Below are 22441 nucleotides of genomic sequence, written 5' to 3' on the forward strand. Positions count from 1 at the left end.
AGCTCATTACAAATCCACACATAACCAAGATCCAAGCACTTTACTATTCTGCATTATCACACAGGTGAAACCAAACTGGAGGGGGGGTAATTATGGAAAGGTCCTGGATCGGGAAGAACTTAGATGGATATACACCTTGAAAACCCTAGAGCCAAAAGGAATGAATATTGACTTCACTTAACCACTCTCCGTTCTACCTCTCTCTTAGAAGAGAGATTCATCAACAACACCCACTTTTTCCACCTAGCATTAACTGCCCGACAAGATAGATACACCTTACATTAAATCCAGCTTATTACCAGCAACTCCATAATCACACGCAATGACACATGCAATCATCCGTGCAAACTAAACCCACAGCTGCACAATAATCAAAGGGGGAGGAAAAGGCCAATCACACGCAAGCCACCTCCCACCTTCAAACGAAGAACCAATGAGATGTCCAGAAATCTCAGCCAATAACGAGACACCCTCTTCTATGAATAGAGACAGCTTACAATCACCATGGCATCCTTGACAAAGGCTTAACCATAGCCGAAACGCGTTGGACCTCACCACACATCCAGGACATCCTGAGCAGGTGCCCCAACCAAACATCGGGCTCAGTCTCCTCCCGCGGGAGTACGAGCGCACTATCCAAATCGTGACGTCCCCCGGATCATCGCTGCCGGTCTCGCGAGACCCGGCACCCGGAAGTGACTCCGCAGCTAGGATCAGTGGAGCCAGGCACCAGTCCGGGAGTAAGACGCTGCGGCTGCAGCGCCACCGGACAGAAGACACAACCATCCACTGCAAGGGAGATGGAGGCCTAACAACGCCGCAGACTCCCAGTCACCCACCGGGTAAGAAGCAGGTTAGCGGGACGCCGCTTCCTGCTCATCCCGCTCACTAACTGTATTGACCCCCTCGAACCTGCTAAGGGCAGCTTGGGCGAACGTACGAGACTTTACCCCCACAGTGCCTACCCAGAAAAATCGGCGCAAAAACCCAGAGAGACATAAACCCAGGCCGGGTTTATGGTGTAAAGGGATCCGCTGACTCCCTGATTCCCCGAGGGGGCTCTCTGTGGCTGCACGCTACGGGCCCACACTGTTACCTATTTCCCCAACACCATTCACCCACTCACTCATTTATTTATTTATTTAATCATTTATATTTCTATCTGCACTATCCGTATTTTTCAATAAAGCACTTTATGCACGCAATACTGACTCAAGTATTATTCAACTTAGACACAGGCAGCGCTTCAGCCCTACCTTTCTTTGTAACTTGCATTCCAACAGGGGGTACGGGACACCCCTGAGGATAGAGCAGCGCCAAGCAAAAAAACCATAAGTGAGCGCGGTATAGTAACCATTTTCCATTTAATCCCTGACATTATCAATCCCCGCCCCCACCATCAGAAATGTTGCTATTTGCGGGTGTACCTGGAGGAGGCGGGGCTAAAATGATGCGATTTGCCCCCTCCACGTACACCCGCAAATGCCGGTATTTAACCGGCTGGCTAGGAGGATAACGGGGCCACAGGGGAGGTGTGGGAGGGTTGCCCACCCTTAACGGAGGCCGGAAGCCTCAAAGGGTAGGCAAGCATGGGCCAGCTGTACCACATTACACTAAACCAGGCATCCCTCCGCCTGCTGGGCCGTGGACTGCCGCTAGTGTGATCGTTGGGGTGGACTATACCCTTGTCCCCTTAGCTCTGTCCGCTGAGCGCCCACATGCGTTGGGCCTGGCTCTCATCCCCGCAGCCGTCGGAAACCTACCGGGCTGTTATCCCCATTGCTGATGGACACCTGCCAGGCGCCACCACTGAACTGCACCTCTGAACCCCTAGTAGGTTAGCATAGTAAATAGATTGTGAATAGTGTTTTACTGTCCCTGCATCCCCACTGTCTGTCCCTGCATCCTGGCTGTCTCTGTGCCTGCATCCTTGCTGTCTCTGTCCAGGACATCCCTGCTGTCTGTCCCGGCATCCCCGTTGTCTTTGTGCCAGCATCTCCGCAGTCTCTGTCTCTGCATCCCCGTCATCACTATCCCTGCGTCCCAGCCATCTCTGTCACTGTGTTCCCAGCCGTCTCTGTCCCTGCATTCCCAGCCATCTCTATCCCTGTATCACTGCTGTATCTGTCCCTGCATCCCTACCATTACTATCCCCACCACCTCAGTCCCTGCCACCATCTCAGTAGATGCCGTGCACATGAACTTAGCATTTAACCCATAGTTGCCTGTCCTCCTGCATTGTGCAGGAGACTCCCTGTAGATGAGCCCTAAGCAGTTATCTCTCATTGCTTTTTCCCAAAAAAAGGTAACAATGTAATGTGGGTTAGGTGAAATGAGGGAGATTGTTAGACTAATGAGGGAGAGAGGGAGATTGCTATTATTTCAGGGAGTCTCCTGCAGAATGCAGGAGGGTAGTCTGCAATGGCTCACCTACATTTGAATGTAAATCATTTTTTTGACATGCCTCTCAGATGTAGCAGTCCATGGGGCTATTCAGATCTGATTGCACAGCTGCGAATTTACCGGCTGAGCAATTATCGGTAGACTGCGCATGTGTATGGATCATAGTGCGCATGCGCAATGCAGTCCTGCAATCAAATCCTGCCAATTTTTTTAATTGCTGGCCAAAACGAAAATTGTCAAATGTTTGTAAGGGCCCCCTATTTAGAAACTAATGGTGATAAATGTATGTAAAATATATTACTTACACAGCAAAGATGGGCCCCCTTCAGGTCTGGGCCCCATAGCAGCTGCACCCGTTGCACCTATTTTAGTTACGCCCTTGGGCCTAGGGCTAGTTGAGCAATATGGTAGAGATCCCATACTCCTGGCTTAGCTGCAAAAGTACCACCAGCTGTTGCTGGCAAAGCCCAGTAGTGGCTGCTGGCTACAATAATTTGACATCTTATTGTGTACTATTGTTACTAGGGTTCTCTCAATTGCATAGAGATCTCACTGTTTGATATTATTTTCCCTTAAGCTGGGTACACATATATACAATTGTGGGGCCGTTCTTCCGTTCTGGGTCGGACGGCCATTCAATTGTATAGGTGTGTACACTGTCCCGTACGAGCGATAAATGGCAAAAAACTGTCTTGACCGTCTATAATCGGTCGTTCGACGGTTCTTTGCTGTTTAATTTTCATCTGACAGGACTGCCCCATATCGGAACAAAAGTGCAGTGTGTACGCACGTTTACTGTCTGTTAGTATATATTGTTTAATGTCTTTGTTCTGCAGTATTTGCCTGTAAGGTGCTACAAACAAATTAAGGTGACATGAATACAAACACTGATAGTTAGTCTAGCAGCATTAGTGCTGGTTGCATATTTATCATTATTATTATTATTATTATTATTATTATTAATAGTATCATTATTATTTATCTGGGCATGCAAGATTTGTGCTGGTGATTATCATCATTACCATCATGGTTACACCTGGTTACGCCCATGCCTGGCCAGAAATATTACTGATTACGCCCATGCCTGGACAGGTATAGTTAACTACTTACCTCCCACAAGCTAACTGAGAAACCTGTCCTTCATATTCTTCTATCTTCTGAGGCACTGATGTTTGAGCAACGGATCTGATTCCTAACTGCCCACATGAGCCATCTCCAAATGTATACACGGTGCCATCCTGGTACAAATAAAATGTTATTATTAAACTAAGTTATAACCTAAGTGTTACATATCTTAGGAGGGTTGCATAAAATGTTGTAAACAGTCATTTGGTGTTGACTGCTAATAATTTCCACTTATTGTGAAATAATAAAACAAGAGTATTGTGCAGAAAAAAAACTAGGTCACAGCGTTTTTTTTTATTGGAATAATTAAAACGTGCATCCTATAGTAGGGGCAGCTACAGATGGCACAGCAGCCACCAGCTCAAAACCATGCATCCATAACAAGAGTGTGATGCATGCAAATCCTCACTGACAGCATGCTTGGCTCTGCCATACAGTGGTTGCCTCGGATGTACTGTATTAAGCTTCAAAACGTGATAAAATGGAGAGTGATACACTGACGGCCAATCAGCTCCTAACTGTCATGGCACAGACTTTAAATGACAGTTATGAGCTGATTGGCTGGTGGTTTATCTCTCTCCATTAAATCACTTTTTGAAACTTAGTACAACTTGCCCTGTATCTGTTGACAGCACTGCGTGGAGTTGTCCACGTGCGCTGCTGCAAATACAGCTGGTATATTTACTAAAGCTTCTAAAAGGGAAAAGAGGTGATGTTGCCCATAGCAAGCAATCAGATTCTGGCTGTTATTTCGCTATCTAAATCAGAATCTGATAACCTCGTTCATTTTTAGAAGCGTGAGTCCTATTTTGCTGTAGTCCCACACATTGTAGAAGGACGCAGTACTACCACCTGTCACCCACTGCTGGTGCTATTGAGCTGATTTAGACCCGGAGTATTGTAAGGGTTACAGATAGTAATCTACCTGCTATAAGAGAGAGATCCTACTGTATGGCCCATATCCCACCATCGTTATCCATGTAACAAGAGGTGCAAGGTATAGCCAGTTCCATGAAAGAAGGTCTGCAGCCTTCACCCATAGGATAAATATGACATACCTTTATACTGAAATAGGCCTTCTGTAACCCTTACAATGGATTGCAATGAGATATGTGCCATTTTGTTTGATAAATTAGCATTAAGGGCCCGATGTATCAAGCTTCAAAAGTGATAACATCGAGAGTGATAAACAGTCAGCCAATCAGCTCCTACCTGTTATTTTTCAAACCCAGCCTGTGACATGGCAGGTAGGAGCTGATTGGCTGGCTGTTTATCACTCTCCATGTTATCACTTTTGAAGCTTGATACATCTGGCCCTTAATCTCTGTTGAGCATAATTTGTGATGAGCCACCGACAGAGCTTTAGGTGACAAATGTGAGATCAAGTAGGTAAATCAATATATGAACTTCAGTCCTCATGAAGCTAAATTGATACTTAACATGTTGACATTTTGTGTACAATAAATATTTATTTATTGCATAAAGGACAGCAAGACAGGCCAACTATTAGCCCTCAATGTTCACATTTGTAAAAGCTCTAAATAACCCGGAGATGCAAATATATTCAAATACCACAGGAGGTTTCTTGTGTAAAAAGATGCTCCATGCTACAGTAGCTTCTGGATCCGAAAACTTAGCTTTAGATCAACATCGTGACCATGGTCTCAATATTGGACATGAGGCCCTCAAGATGTCCATTAAATCTGCCACTGGCAACCGTTAAGTTGAACAGAACTGATAGAAACTTTTATTTTTACCTTACTCAGTACAGCAGTGTGTTCATCCCCACAGCTTATGTAGATAACACTCAGGTATCTCAAAGAATTGATTGCTTTTGGTCTGAATACACCTGCTTAATAAAAAAAAAAAAATCAATTCCATTTAATTCATTGTCTGAAATATCTATGTCTTAAAGTTGTGCATTCAGAAATAAAACGTACCTTTTTGGGGGTCAGTTCCAAATCCCAGTTGTCCTGCATTGTTCTTTCCCCATCCAAATGCAATCCCTAATTTAGACAGAGCAAAACTCTGGGAACCCCCTGCAGTAACCTGAACCAGAGGGATTCCTTTCAAGGACTTTACAAGTTGAGGACTTGCATGATTTGCTATCTGATTTCCCAGGCCGAGCTGACCAACATCATTCTTTCCCCATGAGAACACGTTGCTGTCTAAAAAAAACAAAAAAAAAACAAAACACAAGTATGACTTTCAGGATTAGCTTTTTGTTATCTGGAGACTCATATTCAAAATAAAGTCTTGGCCAAGGATCCATTACTTCACAGGATCTCAAACTCAGTCCTCAGGACCCCACACAGTACATGTTTTGCTGGTCTCCTCACAGAAGTGAAATATTTAGTTCCACCTGTGGATCTTTTAAAATCCCTCAATGAGTAAAGAATGCACCTGTGCACCTGCCGGGTGATCTGGAAAATGTGTTGGGTCCTGAGGACCGAGTTTGAGAACCCCTGCATTACTTTATTAATGAATCTGGTAATCTTGTGACTAATGCATAGCTAACACCAGAAGTATTGGTTCCCTTGTAAGCCAACAAGTAGGGACAACCCCTATATCCAGTGACACCAGTATTTTGGTGGCTATTATGGTGGCTAACTCCAGTATACAAGTGGCTATTATGTTGGCAGCTATACAATACTGAAACAATTGTGATGGCTAGTAAACAAAGTAGTATCATTCTGATGAATATTATTCAATAAAGAATCAATACCAGTGGCTAGAGTTTAAAAGTAACTATTGGGTGTAATTCAGAAATGGATGCTCTTGTTCAGCAGGAGTGTAAAAATATGGTAATGCAGCAGGAGGCATCTGATGGAAAAATATACCTCCTGTCAGCATCTCAGATCTGAGTGCAGAGACTGAGGACTAGCATCCAATCACAGTCGTATCCAAGGGTTGCAAAGGCAGCAGCATCAGTCATCCAAGTAGGCCTAAGCTTATTTTGAATGCCCACCTCCTGCTTGCATGTGAGGACAGTAAAGTCGTCCTGAAATATGCAGACACTGGCCTTGTCACTCCTGGAAAACAGGGTAGACATCCCCGTCTTCCACAAAAATGGGTGCAGTATGTCAATCATGCTGCAGCTTGGAGCTGTCTTGCAGAAGGAGGAGTCCGGTACATGTGCAGTGCGCCATTGCTATCCTTTGTTGTTAGTCTACAAACCAGACTTTCAGTTTAGTGGCCTTATCATTTAGCTTTCTAGATGCGCAAGGAAGGAAAGTATGTCGTGGTGTGGTGCACCAAGGGAAAATACGAATAAAATATAACCTTTATTAAGACATTATTTAAGACTGCGAAATATTAAAAAACATTTAGATGACAAACAAAGTGATAATCGTGCATGTTTAAAAACAGCACGTGCGGGGACTGATTGTGTGTTTTGTGCCTCTATAACGTTATAATCTGGTGTTCTGAGTAGATAACAGTGGCTGTTTGAAATCTGTGAACTGTGATTACCTATGTAACTCCCTTGGTTACATTAGTAGCCAAAGTGTTGCTGACTGTATGTGTCACTCCCCTCACTTAGGGATGTTAATGTAGCAGCACGTAGTATAATAAATTCATGGGGTGTATACAAACCTCCAGATAATTTTTACTGCCACTAGCATGTAACACAGCAACTGAGTTTTAGGTCGACAAATAGGGTGTCTTAATCAAGACTCGGTGCCAGAGGCATAACTACATTTCCTGGTCCCCATAGCAAAATCCTGAAAGCCCCTCCCCCCCCCACTACAATGCCACGGGGGTGGGGGGTGGGGTGTAGATAAAGGGTGCCGGGAAACAGAGTAGAGAAAGAGAAAGGGAGAAGTGTGAGGTGAACAGGAGAGAGGGAGATAGGAAGAAATGATCAAGAGTGTGAGAGTGTCAGGGAGAGAAAGAAGGAGAGACAGGTTCAGGGCGGTCTTTTCGTATGGGCTTAATGGGCACTTGCCCAGGGACCCTAGGTGTATAAGGGCCCTATGCTATAATTAAGCGTGACCGCTGTCAGTTACACTGTATAAGTTCAACTGGTAGAGATATCGTGCAACTGTAAGTGATGTTGCAACCCTAAATAGGGTTAAATTAGAATGCTACTGCTATACTTGAGATCTGCCTAGACACAACTAAATACAACCATAATTCAAATTACAGCCCTGAAAAGGTCTAGATGTATGAGCCGCTAGGCTGTGGGTGTCTGGCTTGGAGAGACAGAACACACAATAGTACACCCGCATTGCCGTACTACCATATGGTGTACTATTGTGTGTTCTGTCTCTCCAAGCCAGACACCCACAGCCTAGCCACTCATACATCTAGCCCTTTTCAGGGCTGGAATTTGAATTATTGTTGTATTTATTTGTGTCTAGGCTGATCTCAAGTATAGCAGTAGCGTTCTAATTTAACCCTATTTAGGGCTGCAACATCACTTACAGTTGCACGATATCTCTACCAGTTGAACTTATACAGTGTAACTGACAGTGGTCACGCTTAATTATAGCATAGGGCCCTTATACACCTAGGGCCCCTGGGCAAGTGCCCATTAAGTCCATACAAAAAGACCGCCCTGAACCTGTCTCTCCTTCTTTCTCTCCCTGACACTCTCACACTCTTGATCCTTTCTTCCTATCTCCTGTTCACCTCACACTCCTCCCTTTCTCTTTCTCTACTCTGTTTCCCGGCACCCTTTATCTCTCACTCTACACCCCACCCCCTCCCCACCCCCGTGGCATTGTAGTGGGGGGAGCTTTCAGGATTTTGCTATAGGGACCAGGAAATGTAGTTATGCCTCTGGCACCACGTCTTGATTAAGACACCCTATTTGTCGACCTAAAACTCAGTTGCTGTGTAACATGCTAGTGGCAGTAAGAATTATCTGGAGGTTTGTATACACCCCATGAATTTATTATACTACGTGCTGCTACATTAACATCCCTAAGTGAGGGGAGTGACACATACAGTCAGAAACACTTTGGCTACTAATGTAATCAAGGGAGTAATCACAGTTCACAGATTTCAAACAGCCACTGTTATCTACTCAGAACACCATATTATAACGTTATAGAGGCACACCAAAACACACAATCAGTCCCCGCACGTGCTGTTTTTAAACATGCACAATTTTCACTTTGTTAGTCATCTAAATGTTTTTTAATATTTCGCAGTCTTAAATAATGTCTCAATAAAGGTTATATTTTATTCATATTTTCCCTTGGTGCACCACACCACAACATACTTTTCTTTCTTGTGTATCTAATTCTAATGATAATGTCAGTGGTAGCACACCCCTGTATAAATTGATGGTCATTGTCAGTTATAAGAAATTAGGGGGCCAGAATATCTATTTCTACTTATTATAATAGTGTATCCTGTGCGGCAGATTCTCCTACTCTGTCTTCCATTTAGCCTTTTATGATGTGTATTGTGTATTGTATGGACATTATTTTTCCTTGTCCATACAATACACAAGAAACATGAAAATATAAAAAAAAAAACAAATCATGCAATGAAGGGGTAAATGCGAAGGTGTAAAAACATTGTTATTTATTTATATATATATTCAGAATATAGATTGATAACAACACTTAGGTGATTACATATGGATCTTGTTATTAAGCACTGCACCTGATTTTCTGTTTGGTCGAAGAACAAGTTAACTGTCAGAAACATATAAGTATTTACCGTCAGAAAGTGCAATTGTGTGGTTATGTCCACAAGATATCTGTATTATTTTTATGTCGGAGAACCCGGTTATTCTTCTGCAATATGAAATAAAGAAAATACCAATCATTAAAATGTTTCAGTGGCAGTAGAACATTAAAATTGACCTCATCATAAAGTGCAAAAGACATAAATAAGGTTAAAGGCTAGAGGGGGTGATTCTGAGCAGCAAAATATATCTGATTCTGAAAGAAAAAAAGGCAAATAACTTTGCATCCGGACAAACTATGTTGCATACTTACCTACTCTCACGGAATGTTTGGAAGAATCTGATTTTTGGATAGTAATCTGGAACCCCAGTAAAGTAGGTGGTTCTCCTTATCCCACCTCCTTAATACTAAAGAGGACATAATGAGCAAAATAATACAGAAAATCTCCAGTTCATTGGGAGGGGTCTGACATTTTTCCCACTATTGATGACTTTGTCTTGAGGCCTCATACAAGAGTAAAGGCCCCCATACACTACGCCGGCCTAATGTCGTCCCCGACTTCCACTGAGCTCCCCCGACAGCTCCTGATATGATTTGGCACTTGATGTGCCATTTTTTACATGTGATAAATCCGGGGGAGCGGCAGGAGAGCAGGGTCTGGGGGGAGATTACAGGCGGGGGGGGGGGGGCGTCAGGGTCCATCTGGGGGAGCGGGGACCAGAGACCGGAGAGCAGGGTCCGGTCCATGGGTGATGCAGAGGGGGTAGTCAGCTAGCGGCAGGAGAGGTGGCGGGGTCCGGTCCAGCTGCAGGAGAGGTAGTGGGCTAGCGGGTGGACTGGAGCGGTAGCGGGGAGCAGGGAGCGCACGGCACATAACAGAGTCCGGGTAGCGGCGAGAGAATAGGAAACATCCTATTCAAAAGACTGGGCGGCCGCTGATTGGCCGAGAGCTCAGCCAATCAGTGACCGCCCTGCCCGCCCAGTCTTTTGAATAGGATGTTTCCTATTCTCCCGCTCGCTGCTACCCGGACTCTGTTATGCGCCGAGCTCTCCCTGCTCCCCGCTACCTCTCCAGTCCACCTGCTAGCCCACTACCCCTCCTGCAGCTGGACCAGACCCCGCTCCCCACCACCTCTCCTGCCGCTAGCTGACTACCCCTTCTGCATCACCCACGGACCGGACCCTGCTCTCCGGTCCCCACTCTTCCAGACCAGCTCAATGCCGGCTGCACATAAGATTTATCTTATGTGCAGACCGTCCGACATCCAGATCTGATCCGATGCGCACGGGAACGCTCATCGGATCAGATTGGATGTCATAGCCTACGCTATTTGGGCAATTTCACCCGATTTGACCCGGGTGAAATCGGGCCCAAATCGCGTAGTGTATGGGGGCCTTAAAAGGTGTTTGTCTTTCTGATTAAGTTTCTTTGAATCTTTGTTCTTGATTTTATTGGAGTATTTTTTTAAATTTGACTTTGTACGACTATTATACTGATTTATCATCTTTTGACTCTGGACCGCTATATTTCTGCTTTCATCTCTATGACCACCCTGCTTGCTCTTATCCCATGTTGATCATCTGGATGCTTCTATGGATTGGGTCACACTCGCCTATACTTATAAAACACCTTTCTCACTAGAAACTGTGAATCCACTAGTTGAGCTTGCAAATCAGGGATGGAAAAAAAAAAAAACAGTTAAAAAAATTTTTTTTTAAAGGTTGTTTTTTTTTACTATTTTTCTGTTAACTTTTTAATGGGAAAAAAAAGTAATCCTGTTTGTTATAATAATGCTGTGAAACATTGCTATGTATTATAAACCTTGATCAACCATGTTTTATTGCTTTCTAGCATTACCAATACAAAGTTGTTAGGCTTTGATATGATTTAAGATCTTTCAATCATTTTTTTTTAATACGAAACATAATTAAAACATCCAAAAGTACTTTTAAAAAAAGGAGTTAAGCATTACCACTGGATTTGTCACAAGGTTTTGAGTTGAATTAAACATGAAGATTAGGCGTGGCTACGGAGAGCAGGGAGTGAGACGTGTTGCACGAGTCTCTCCTGCTCCATGAGCTGCCTGTAATCCTGTTTGACTCTTCCCAGGGATGAGTGGCTGATAGTGGGAAAAGAAAGGAGGCGCACACCTGACTACATAAACCGCAGGTCTGACTACTTACAGTGGAGCTGAGAGACGGCTGAGCGGATAAGGACCGCCGGTAACGCATTGACCGGAAGCAAGGCATCCCCGGCTGTGAATTCTGGGGTGAGACGGAGCTTCCGCTCTGGCCATAAACGAGACGCGTGAGTGTGGAGCCGGGGAAGCAAGCGGCAAGAGAAGCGCAAGACGAGCGACGCCAGACATCCACGCCAGACATCCACGCCAGACACCTGCGGCCGCAGGTGCGAGATAGTGCTGCTGAGACGGGCACCCAACGGCGGTTCTGGGTGAGAGCCACGAACGCCGGAAAGCACCGTAGTTGGTTATCGACGGGTGCTGGGGGAGGAAGGAGGAGACACAGAGAGCTGGGCCGGTTAGTCTGCGCTGCCTACCCGGGGAGAGGAAGCACACTGATCCTGGGCCAAAGTGCTGAATAATCTCCACCAGGGCTGAAACAAGCGACCTCTCTGAATTAGCTGAGTTGAACACGTTTCCTAAGCAATCAGGACGATCACATTTTTTGACCAGCTTAGCCGAACACCTCCCTGCTCTATACTCTATAGTAAGCCTGGTACCACCTCGAACTGTGAGTAACTTTTAACTATATTTAAGGATATATAAGAGAAAGGCACCAAGCAGCGGAACATAGCTGCAAAGGCCTATATCAGTGACATTTGTATAAAACCTTATAAATCCATCACTGTGGTAAATTGAGCCCTCACTTTTCCTGCTCTGAACCTCAGCTGAGCTATACAGCACTCCCGAAGCTGATAATGGGAAAAACACAGAACGCAGCAGCTGCAAATAAGCTCGCAAAATATGCCAGGCAACCGAGCACCCCAACATCCTCTGTAAGGACAGAGACTTCACCCCCTGTCACCCCCCCAGAGACAGAACAGAGCGGGCCCTCCATTCAAAAAGTATTGGACGCCCTCGCAGCAAGCGAAGGGCGGCTAGCAAATAAAATAGAAAAGGTCCAGGAAGACCTAGACATAATTCGACAAGCAGTGCAAAAGGTCAAGGAACGTGTTAAGGAGGTAGAAACCCGCACTTCTGCAGTGGAAGATGCCGTCTCCCCATTGACAGAAAAAATAGAGAACCTGACCACTCAGTTAAAGCTAATCAATTCTAAAGTCACAGACCTGGAAGGGCGCTCTAGGAGAAGTAATTTGAGGTTTATTGGACTACCCGAAAAAACAGAGGGGTTAAACCCAGAGGCGTTTTTGGAAACCTGGCTGGTTAAAGTATTCGGCCGAGAAGCCTTCTCTAAATTTTTCTCAGTCGAAAGGGCTCACCGGGTCCCCCTGAGAGCACCCACTCCAGGTGCCCCAGCCCGTACACTTATAGCAAAAATGTTACACTATACAGATCGGGACATTGTACTGAAGCTAGCCAGAACTCAAGGCCCATTGCACTGGGAAAATATAAGAATTTCAGTGTTTCCCGACTATGCTACCGAAGTGCAGCGGGAAAGGGCACAGTTCTTTGAAATAAAAAAGCGGCTGAGGGACTTGGAAATTCAGTATGTGATCCTCTTACCTGCTAAGCTTCGGGTGGTTTTTGAAGGGGAAGCTAAATTCTTCCTTACACCAAAAGAGGCAGCAGCCTGGCTGGACATTAAATTTCCAGGCAAACGCCCGTTGGCGATCAATTAACTCAGGAACTTGCGGTTCTCAATTTCATAGGCTATCATAACCTTTAAATGCGTCTTCTTATTGTGGTGTTTATTTATTTTTTTCCCTCCCTCCTCTCTTTAAGGCATCAACACCATGTGTTCTATTAAAATTTAAGATCTAACTGATAATGCCTTTTCCGAGGAGAGGGTAGGGCTGATTGTGAATATCAAAAACATGGACATTAGGGCTGACTGTACTTAAGCAGAATTATAATAACAATATATGGAAGATAGCAGCATTATAACAACAAGACATGGAAGATGCTTTGTTTTGGGGGTTTATTTTATTTGTTCTTCCTTCTTCCTCCCTCTTCTCTTCAGGGCATTATTAAATGTCGCACTAAAAACTAGATTTTATATGATAGTGCTTCTTTGAGGAAAGGGTAGGAATGAATGAGAACAATGAAATACTGAGATTAGGGTTGGATATATGTAATTTCCTATACTGAACAATAGCAAGGCAGATATGCCAATTGAAGGTATAAATGTATGTATATCATCTTTTACGAGGATTGGATGCATTTTTTTGTAACCTTATAATAATAAGACATGTAAGATAGCTCATGATGTCCATGTGCCCCGACTTGGGGGTTCACTCTGTTTTCTGTTTTTCCCTTTTCCTTCCTCCCCTCCTCAGGGCACTGGCAAAAATTGCCAGATTAAAAACCTAAATTGTGATCGATAGAGTCCCTTTGAGGAGAGGGCAGGAATGAATGGGAGAAATATAATATTGCGATTAAGATTTGATGTATTCAATTAACTATGCGGAATAATAGCAAGGCACGTTATGGTAATTGAAGGTATATATCTTTTTTAATTTTTTTTTATTTTAGCCACCTACTGGGGATTGTATGATTGTGATGGCCTTTAGGAGCAGGAGAGAGCTCCTTGCTTCTAGCCATTATATCTATTGCCCCAAGGGATGCATGAAATTGGTGTGTTAGATAGAATTGTGGTTGGGAGGCAGAAGGGGGGGAGGGGCATGAGGCATGTCAAAGGGAGAAAAGAGGTAGGGCATGCAGGGTGGGGGGTTGGAGGGAGGGGTAAAGGAGGGGTAACTAGGTTAACTAAACTTAACACAGGAATGTTACATTATTATTTAGAAAACTCCAGTTTTAGCGGAACACACTTGGAAGGGGGATTGCCCCCTGACGCATGGTCGCCATAAAATATAGCCTCCTCACATGGAATGTGAGGGGGATCAATGATAAGATCAAAAGGTCCCTGGTCTTGCGTCAAATTCGACAACATGCATCCGACATAATATGTCTACAAGAGACACACTTAGTGGGGAATAAGGTACTTGCTCTTAAAAAACCTTGGATAGGCTGGGCATATCATTCCACCTTTACCAACCCATCAAGAGGTACCTCGATACTAATTCGCAAAGGCATACCCTTTACTCCAACAGATATCTGCACTGACCCGGATGGGAGATACGTGTTCATGAAGTGTAAACAAGGCCCGCTGGAACTCCTAATTATGACAATATACATCCCACCCCCCTTTAATTTTGAGGTATTAAAAAAAGCAGCAGAGTTTATGGCCTTATCTCCTAAAACCCCGACTATGATTTTGGGGGACTTTAACAATATACTTGACCCAATATTAGATAGGGATGGCAGGGGAAAGCCTCGAGGAAATGGGTTTGCAAACCTGATTAGGGAAATGGGGCTAATAGACGCTTGGAGAACGAGGTTCCCCATGGAACAGAAGTACTCCTGCTTCTCAAGTACACATTCCTCGTTTTCCAGAATAGACGGCGCTTGTCACCAGGGAATGGATGCCCAGAATACGTGATGTACGATACCTAACTAGGGGAATATCGGATCACTCTCCATTAGAACTTAGTGTAGATTTGGGGGAGGAGAGGGGATATTCCCTATGGAAGCTGAATGCTAAATGGCTCACTCATTTTAAGGTGGGGGAGGATGCAGAACCCCAGTGGCAAGAATTTTTCGACCTGAACCAAGGCTCTGCCTCGGCAGAGGTCACTTGGGATGCTTTTAAAGCAAACCTTAGGGGATTACTTATAAAAGAAGTAGCTAAGTTAAAAAATAGTTATAAAAAGGAAGAACAGCGACTTGAAGTAAACTGCTCCCGGTTGGAACAACAGTATCTTAAGAACAAAACACAGGAGAATAAGGAGGCTTGGCTGAGTGCCCAAGATACATGGCGTAAATGCCTTTCGGATAAAATAAGGTATAGAGAACTCTTTGCTGGGCATACCAGATACGCGGAGGGGGATAGGCCTGGGAGCTTCTTAGCAGGGCTTGTAAAAGCGGAACACTCTCAAAACACCATAACAGCACTTAGAGACCCACCGGGAGTAGCATTAACACAAACACCCGATATAGCTAAGAGGTTTATGCAGAAGCCTTAATCGTAGTAAAAAAAAAAAAAACATGAAGATTAAACCATGAGGTGTGTATTGCATGTTTTATGTGTTGATGTTGTTTACTCTTTAAGATTGTTGGCCAGATGTATAAAGCTTCAAAAAGTGATAAAATGGAGAGTGATAAACAGCCAACCAATCAGCTCCTACCTGCCATGTTACAGGCTGGGTTTGAAAAATGACAGGTAGGAGCTGATTGGCTGGTTGTTTATCACTCTCCACTTAATCACTTTTTGAAGCTTGATACATCTGGCCCTTAGAGTGTTAACTGTGGTCTTTTTCCTGTCCTATGCGAATATTCAGGGGGGGACGCTTGAAGCTAGACAGATTTAGCACCTCTCTTATCTGATTTGACTCACTATATCTTTGTTGTGTGTGTTATTTACAGCATTGGCTCATCTTACTTAGGTGAAAAGACCACAAGCAAAAAGAATGTGAAATATTACCAGGGATTTCCATACAATAGGCTTTTTTTTTATTTAAGAAGTCACAGTGTCGTACCTGTAGAAACAGCATATTAAACAAGAGCTTTTTTTTTTAACCAAGGTGGTTTAAACCAGCCAACCCTGTTGCAAACACTGTTCTTGTCTGGATTACTGGATACTTCATTATGTGTATCAGAATTGTAGTTTACCTTGGAATAGGAGTTTGCTGAGGAAATTGTCCAGATCCAAGTTGTCCATGTGTTCCTTCACCCCACGTAAGTACATTGCCTTCATTACATATTGCCACAGAGTGATTTGACCCACAGCTCACATCAACAATAGTCTGGGCTTCCAGTGCATGGATTTGTTCTGCCATGAAGCAATGCAGACAGTAGGTTATCTGATTTTGCAGAAGCTAGTGATTACAGATCCTCCAGCATATTATAATTATGCCTAAAGCTCTCAAACCATGTACAATATACTACAGGTTGAGTATCCCGTATCCGAGTATCCGTTATCCGAATTATTCCGAAAACCATACATTCCAGAAAGTGAAAAAAAAATATTTTTTTTTGCTAAAAACTCACTGGGGACATTTGTAACAGCACCACTGAGGACATGATATGTAACTGGCACTATATATGTGCAAGAAAATGATTGCTTGGCATTCAAATTCAATATCTGAGATAGGACACAAATTTTGTTTCATGTTTTGAAACCTTGTTTTTTGAACAAATAAAATATATTTGTGTATTTTATGTGGTAATAAAATATATTTGTGTGTATTTATTGTGTTTATACAGCATACATGCAAGATACTTCAAAATACATAATTGAAATATTAAAATATTCCGAAATACGGAATAATCCGTTATCCAAAATTCTCCTGGTCCCGAGCATTTTGGATACGGGATACTCAACCTGTATATGCAAAGAAGAGACAGATATGTCCTTTTTAAGGTGCACCTCAGAGAGAATTTTTATTAAAAATGAACCTTTATTGATTCATTTTTAAAAGGCTGCGAAAATTATTAAACACAACACAAAACGTACATAGGTGGGGTTCACACATTAAAAAACTGTGGTGGCAGGCAGATATAGCTATTATAGTGTAGATTGGTTTCACTGATTGCACCATGTGTAGGCTACCTGACTCTGTGCAGGCCTCGTGGGTCTAGATATTCCGCACTGGCAGATCTTTATTATCAGGTGCCGTATAGAAGTGGGTTCAGTAACCTCTTAAAACTCCTAGTTAGGTGATCTAGTGTTTGGGCTACCCAGATCTGTGCAATTTTTTGCAGGTCCACAATGTTCTGCAACAATCGCTGCCAGATCTTATGTACTGGGTGCTGTATAGAAGTGGGTCAAATGACCTCTTAGGACTCCTTTCTGTCCACACAAATCGCTATATGTAACTGTGCAGGCGGAAAATAGCAGGATTATGCTGCTATTATCTAACAGTGGCACTTCTAAATAAGGTTATGCCCTGTTTGTTAGCTTAGTCATTAATGCAGTCCCTCATACGTGCTTCTGGGTATACCTCTGTATCAATGCAGTGGGGGATCACAGAATGTGTGAGATTGAATATCACACTCTAGGTGTATGCACTTGCACACAGTTATGAGCGGGTTGGAGCCTCTACATAGGCTTCAGGAACATAACACTAGTCAAACACACAATCAAAATACAGTGTAAGAAAAATAATAAATGATTAGCTACCTGCCTGTCATTTCATCGGCGGGGTCCCTGCCGCAAATGGGAAATAGCGGAGCCGTTCATTAAATATGCGCATATTTCCCATTCGCGGCAGGGACCTCCGCCGATGAAATGACAATCTCCTAATGGACCTTCCTCCGCTTCCTCGTCCTGATCACGGACCTGCCCGGATCCCCAGTGCCCCCGCTGTCTGTGCACCAGCTGCAGCCTCCTCCTGACTCATGCTCCTGCATCAGTGGGGGACTTGCCGACTAGGAGCCCTGGCATGCCGCTGCCTACTGCACTGCCCCGCTGCCCGGATGGATTGCTGCCAGGTACCAGGGGAGGGGGGGTAGGGTACCAGGTACCAGGGCAGGGGGGTACCAGGGCAGGGGGGGAAGCAGGGGTACCATCTGGCAGGTACCAGGGGGGGGGAGCGGGGGTACCAGCTGCCAGGTACCAAGGGCGGGGGGTCAGGACAGGTACAAGGGGACACGTAGTATATTGACTGGTGAATTACCATTTTTGTAGCTTTCAAAACAGGTTTAATGTGAATGGTACAAATATGGTAATTAACCAGTAATATACCGTTTACATGCAAGGTTTCAGGCTAGACACGTTTTAAAGTCCCATTTAACAATACCATGTCTTTACCCGTTTCTGCAGTGGGAAAGCAGCATTAAACTGGCTATTGTCTTTGCCTTAAAACCCGAGCGCTTTCTTTTTTGTTTATACTTTTTGTCTTTGTTCAAGTACAAAATTACTTTTGTTGCCCCATCTCAGAATCAGGCCAACTGCATGGAGTCACAACGTGTCAGATGTGATGTGACTCACTAGACTACTGTGATTATCTGAAAATAGACTGCAGGAGAAAAGGAAAGTGAATCTAGTATCCCAGATAAGAGGAAACGAAACTTACATCCACCTTAATAGCTCAAATGAAATACATGAGCTCATTTATGTGATGCAGTGCAGATGTACTGCCTTTTTATTGTTGCTTGAGTGACTTAATTGTTTAGGAAGAGATTGAACAAATTTAAGAGAAATGTATACAACTAATTGTAAGGTTGTTATAATCAAATATCTGTTTCTCCACACACACCTGACCTGAAATATCATACTGTACATCATACATCAATGCTAAATCCCTGCTATCTCTCCTTATTTTTGCATGTTTTTTGGACTGCTTTAAAAACTTTGTGTTTTACATTTTTTCAGTATAGCAGGGAAGTGGACGAGGTAGACTCAGCTGTAATGCTTGGTACACATCTACAGTAAATATTCTAAACATCAGAGCTACAGAACTGTAAAGCTTGTTCATTTTAAATATCATAAACTGAATAATAGAATAAAATGTATAGAAATTAATATTATTGTTAAAAGATGTAGGAATAACAATTTACACCTCTCCTTACCTAAGCTGCTGATGTTAGTCCTTCTGCCCAGTTGTCCGCAGAGGTTTTGACCACAAGACAAAACAATGCCATCGTCTAGGAGAAAAAGTGAGTGTCTTCCTCCACATGCCACCTTCTGCACACCTGGCTGTCCATGAAAATAGTCATTCTCTTGGAAATGAACATCTTGTTCTGTATCAGCAAGACCCAGCTGCCCAAACCTGTTGTTCCCCCAGCAGTACATGCTGAGTGCAGTAATTACAGCTTGGATGTACCTGTATGAGGACTGTATGAGGACAAGGCTGTCTGCACAGTGCACACACTGATAAGGTGGAAGCTGTGCCTGCAATCTAGTGAGGATGGGAGTAGGAGGCTAGACCAGAGTAGTTAAGGCAGGGTGCAAAAGATGGTTTTATAAGAAGGGAGGTCCAAGGAGGAGCTATGGGAGGTCACGGAAAAATAAAAAAGGCAGTTATAAAAAAAAATTCCCTACTTTTGTTCAGGATTGTGTTCTTCCTTTTGGAATATTTATTATCTATCTAGGCTTTTTTAGTCCCCTTTCTGCATTTTTTGCATTGTGTTTGTTTTCTTCTCATTCCCGCTCTTCTAAACCTTTCCTTATCCTTATCCCTGTGTGGATTTTGCACATTACTTGGCACATATACATGCACATAACACCAGACACAGCCAGCATATTACCATCACTTTGACATAAAGACATAGGTAAAAAAAAAACAACTCTGTACAGTATGTTCCAGTCACAGTTGTCATATAGTTCCCTACTGTTTTTTTATTTCATTTTTTCACCATAAATCTTATCAGTATCCATTGGTTTGTAGTTACAGTAGCTCTGTCCACCCTCCGTCCCCCTCATTATGTGTTTAGTATGTACAAAATTGAGAAGTACAGTCCCACGTAGAGAAATCACTCATTGGTCGAAACGGGATCATTTGGTCTACAAGCATTAGGTCAACACCATTAGTTCGACATGGGGAAAGGTCGACATGGGTCTAGGTCGACATGGGTGAAAGTTGACAGGTCATTAGGTCGACACAAGCATTAGGTCGACATAATCTAGGTCAACAGTCAAAAGGTCGACATGGGGTTTTTCACAGTTTTTTCACCCGAATGTTGACACCGTCGACATGAATGCAGGTTAAAGTGCACCGCTACGCTCGCCATGCTTCGGGCTCACTACTCGCTACGCTCGGCACACTATTTTCTCCCACCTTGCCTTAGTGGATGGTAGAGCATGAAATACCACCTGTTGGCACATGTTGGCTCAAAAAAAACAGTCAAAAATCCCATGTCGACCGTTTGACTGTCGACCTAGACAATGTTGACCTAATGATTGTGTCAACCTAATGACCTGTTGACCTAAAGCCATGTTGACCTAAGTCGACCTTGACCCATGTCGACCTAGAAGACCCATGTTGACCTAGACCCATGTTGACCTAATGGTGTTGACCCAATGCTTGTCAACCATCATGTTGTAGACCAAATTACCAAATCCCCATCGTACCCACGCTGCAACAAAATGAGCGATATCACAAATTTTAGCACTTCTGAGCGATATCACTCATTTTATTGTACCGTCTGTTTGCTGCACCTGACGGCCAATGCACGCTCCCTCTGGTTGTTTATGCCCTCCCTCCGTCGTTCATAGCTAAAATGACACAAATCCAAATCTAAATCGTCTGTCAGGACTCGCGGGTTTTGTGAGTCCGTCTGCTGACCAGGAAGCACGGAGTAGGAGACACGGGAGCACAGGTGACTGGAAGCACGGAGTAGGAGACATGGGAGCACAGGTGCCTGGAAACACGGAGTAGTAGCAGCCAATGACTGGGCAAGCGGCCCGGGGGCACATGGCACCCTGGCCCAGCCCGCCCCTGCACACAGGTGTAGGGGAACGCTGGTACAGGTAGGTACTTGGAATCACACAGGTGCAGGTGAACACTGGTGAACACTGGTGTAGGTACTTGGAAGCACACAGGAACAGGTGAACACTGGTGCAGGTACTTGGAAGCACACAGGTGTAGGGGAACGCTGGTACAGGTAGGTACTTGGGAGCACACAGGAACAGGTGAACACTGGTGCAGGTACATGGAAGCACACAGGTGTAGGGGAAACGCTGGTACAGGTAGGTACTTGCGAGCACACAGGAACAGGTGAACACTGGTGCAGGTACTTGGAAGCACACAGGCAGGGGCTGGCTCTCACCCCCCCCCCCCCGACAGAATGCTTGTGCGTGCCTGAGGCGTGCTGAAAAATTAGGCGTGTGGCCTATCATAAGGGGGTGTGGCATGTACCGTGATTGTATTGTGTACCTGCAGTTTGCACATTGTGATGCTAATTACACATTATGCCGCACACCTTCATGCCCATTACACCCCATACTGTGATGGCAATTACGCAATGCTCCCCACACCGTAATGCCCATTACGCCCCATATCATGATGCCCATTACACCGCACAATGTGATGTCCACAGTGCCAGATATTCCGCCACAGTGCCAGAGACACATATGCCCCCACAGTGCCAGATACACATATGCCCCCACAGTACCAGAGACACATGTGCCCCTACAGTGCCAGATATTCCCCCACAGTGCCAGAGACACATATGCCCCCACAGTGCCAGATATGCCCCCACAATGCCAGATATGCCCCCACAGTGCCAGATACACATATGCCCCCAGTGCCAGAAACACATATGCCTCCACAGTGCCAGATATTCTCCCACAGTGCCAAATACACATATGCCCCCAGTGCCAGAAACACATATGCCCCACAGTGCCAGAATTTCCCACCAGCAACTCATCATTGCAGGTTAGTTCAAAACCTCATACTGCTTGCCCTCAGGTCTGCAAGCATCTATTTGCCACGCATGAGGGGATCGGGTGCTGAAGTGCTGGCCGGCAGAATGTCAGTGAGCAGAGAGCAGAGAATGTTTGTGACTGACATGCGTCCTCCTGCGCTGGCCGCGGCAGCCCTCCTGCGCTGGCCGCGGCAGCCCTCCTGCGCTGGCCGCGGCTTCCAGAACACGGCCGTGGCTACAGAAAAATGGCCGCCGGCCTCCTGCACTGAGGACATCAGTGCAGGGGGCCGGCGGCCATTTTCCTGTAGCCGCGGCCGTGTTCTGGAAGCTGCGGCCGGCGCAGGAGGGCTGGAGGAGGTGGTGATCCAGGGCGGCCCGCAGCCAATGACTGGGCAAGCGGCCCGGGGGGCACATGGCACCCTGCCCCTGCACACAGGTGTAGGGGAACGCTGGTACAGGTAGGTACTTGGGAGCACACAGGAACAGGTGAACACTGGTGCAGGTACTTGGAAGCACACAGGTGTAGGGGAACGCAGGTGCAGGTACTTGGAAGCACACAGGAACACGTGAAGGTAAACACTGGGAAGCTCAGGAACAACTGGAGCACAGGTCGCAGAATACCTCCTAGGGAAGAGATAGCGAAGCACTGGAGCCGGCTGGATCTCAGGTGAGGGATTAAATATCACGGGTATGTTCCTGATTGGA

General features: G+C 44.8%; 1 protein-coding gene across 3 annotated transcripts in view; it reads right to left on the reverse strand.

The window, feature by feature from the left end:
* LOC146066743 (putative E3 ubiquitin-protein ligase HERC6) overlaps positions 1-19321 on the reverse strand; it is a 437857-nt gene extending 418536 nt beyond the window's left edge. The window contains exons 1-6 of one of the 3 annotated variants that reach the window (XM_083179134.1): positions 18941-19321; positions 16040-16199; positions 9202-9278; positions 5469-5696; positions 5286-5380; positions 3514-3641 (exon numbers count right to left, since the gene is read on the reverse strand). In XM_083179134.1, coding sequence (XP_083035260.1) covers positions 3514-3641; positions 5286-5380; positions 5469-5696; positions 9202-9278; positions 16040-16199; positions 18941-19163 — 911 coding nt within the window. In that variant the 5' untranslated portion in view covers positions 19164-19321. The remainder of the gene's footprint in view (positions 1-3513; positions 3642-5285; positions 5381-5468; positions 5697-9201; positions 9279-16039; positions 16200-18940) is intronic. The other 2 variants (XM_083179133.1, XM_083179132.1) reach the window with 2 other exon arrangements.
* Positions 19322-22441: the final 3120 nt, after the last annotated feature.

The sequence above is a fragment of the Crinia signifera genome, chromosome 1, assembly GCF_055691185.1.
Source record: "Crinia signifera chromosome 1, ASM5569118v1, whole genome shotgun sequence".
Lineage (NCBI taxonomy): Eukaryota > Metazoa > Chordata > Amphibia > Anura > Myobatrachidae > Crinia > Crinia signifera.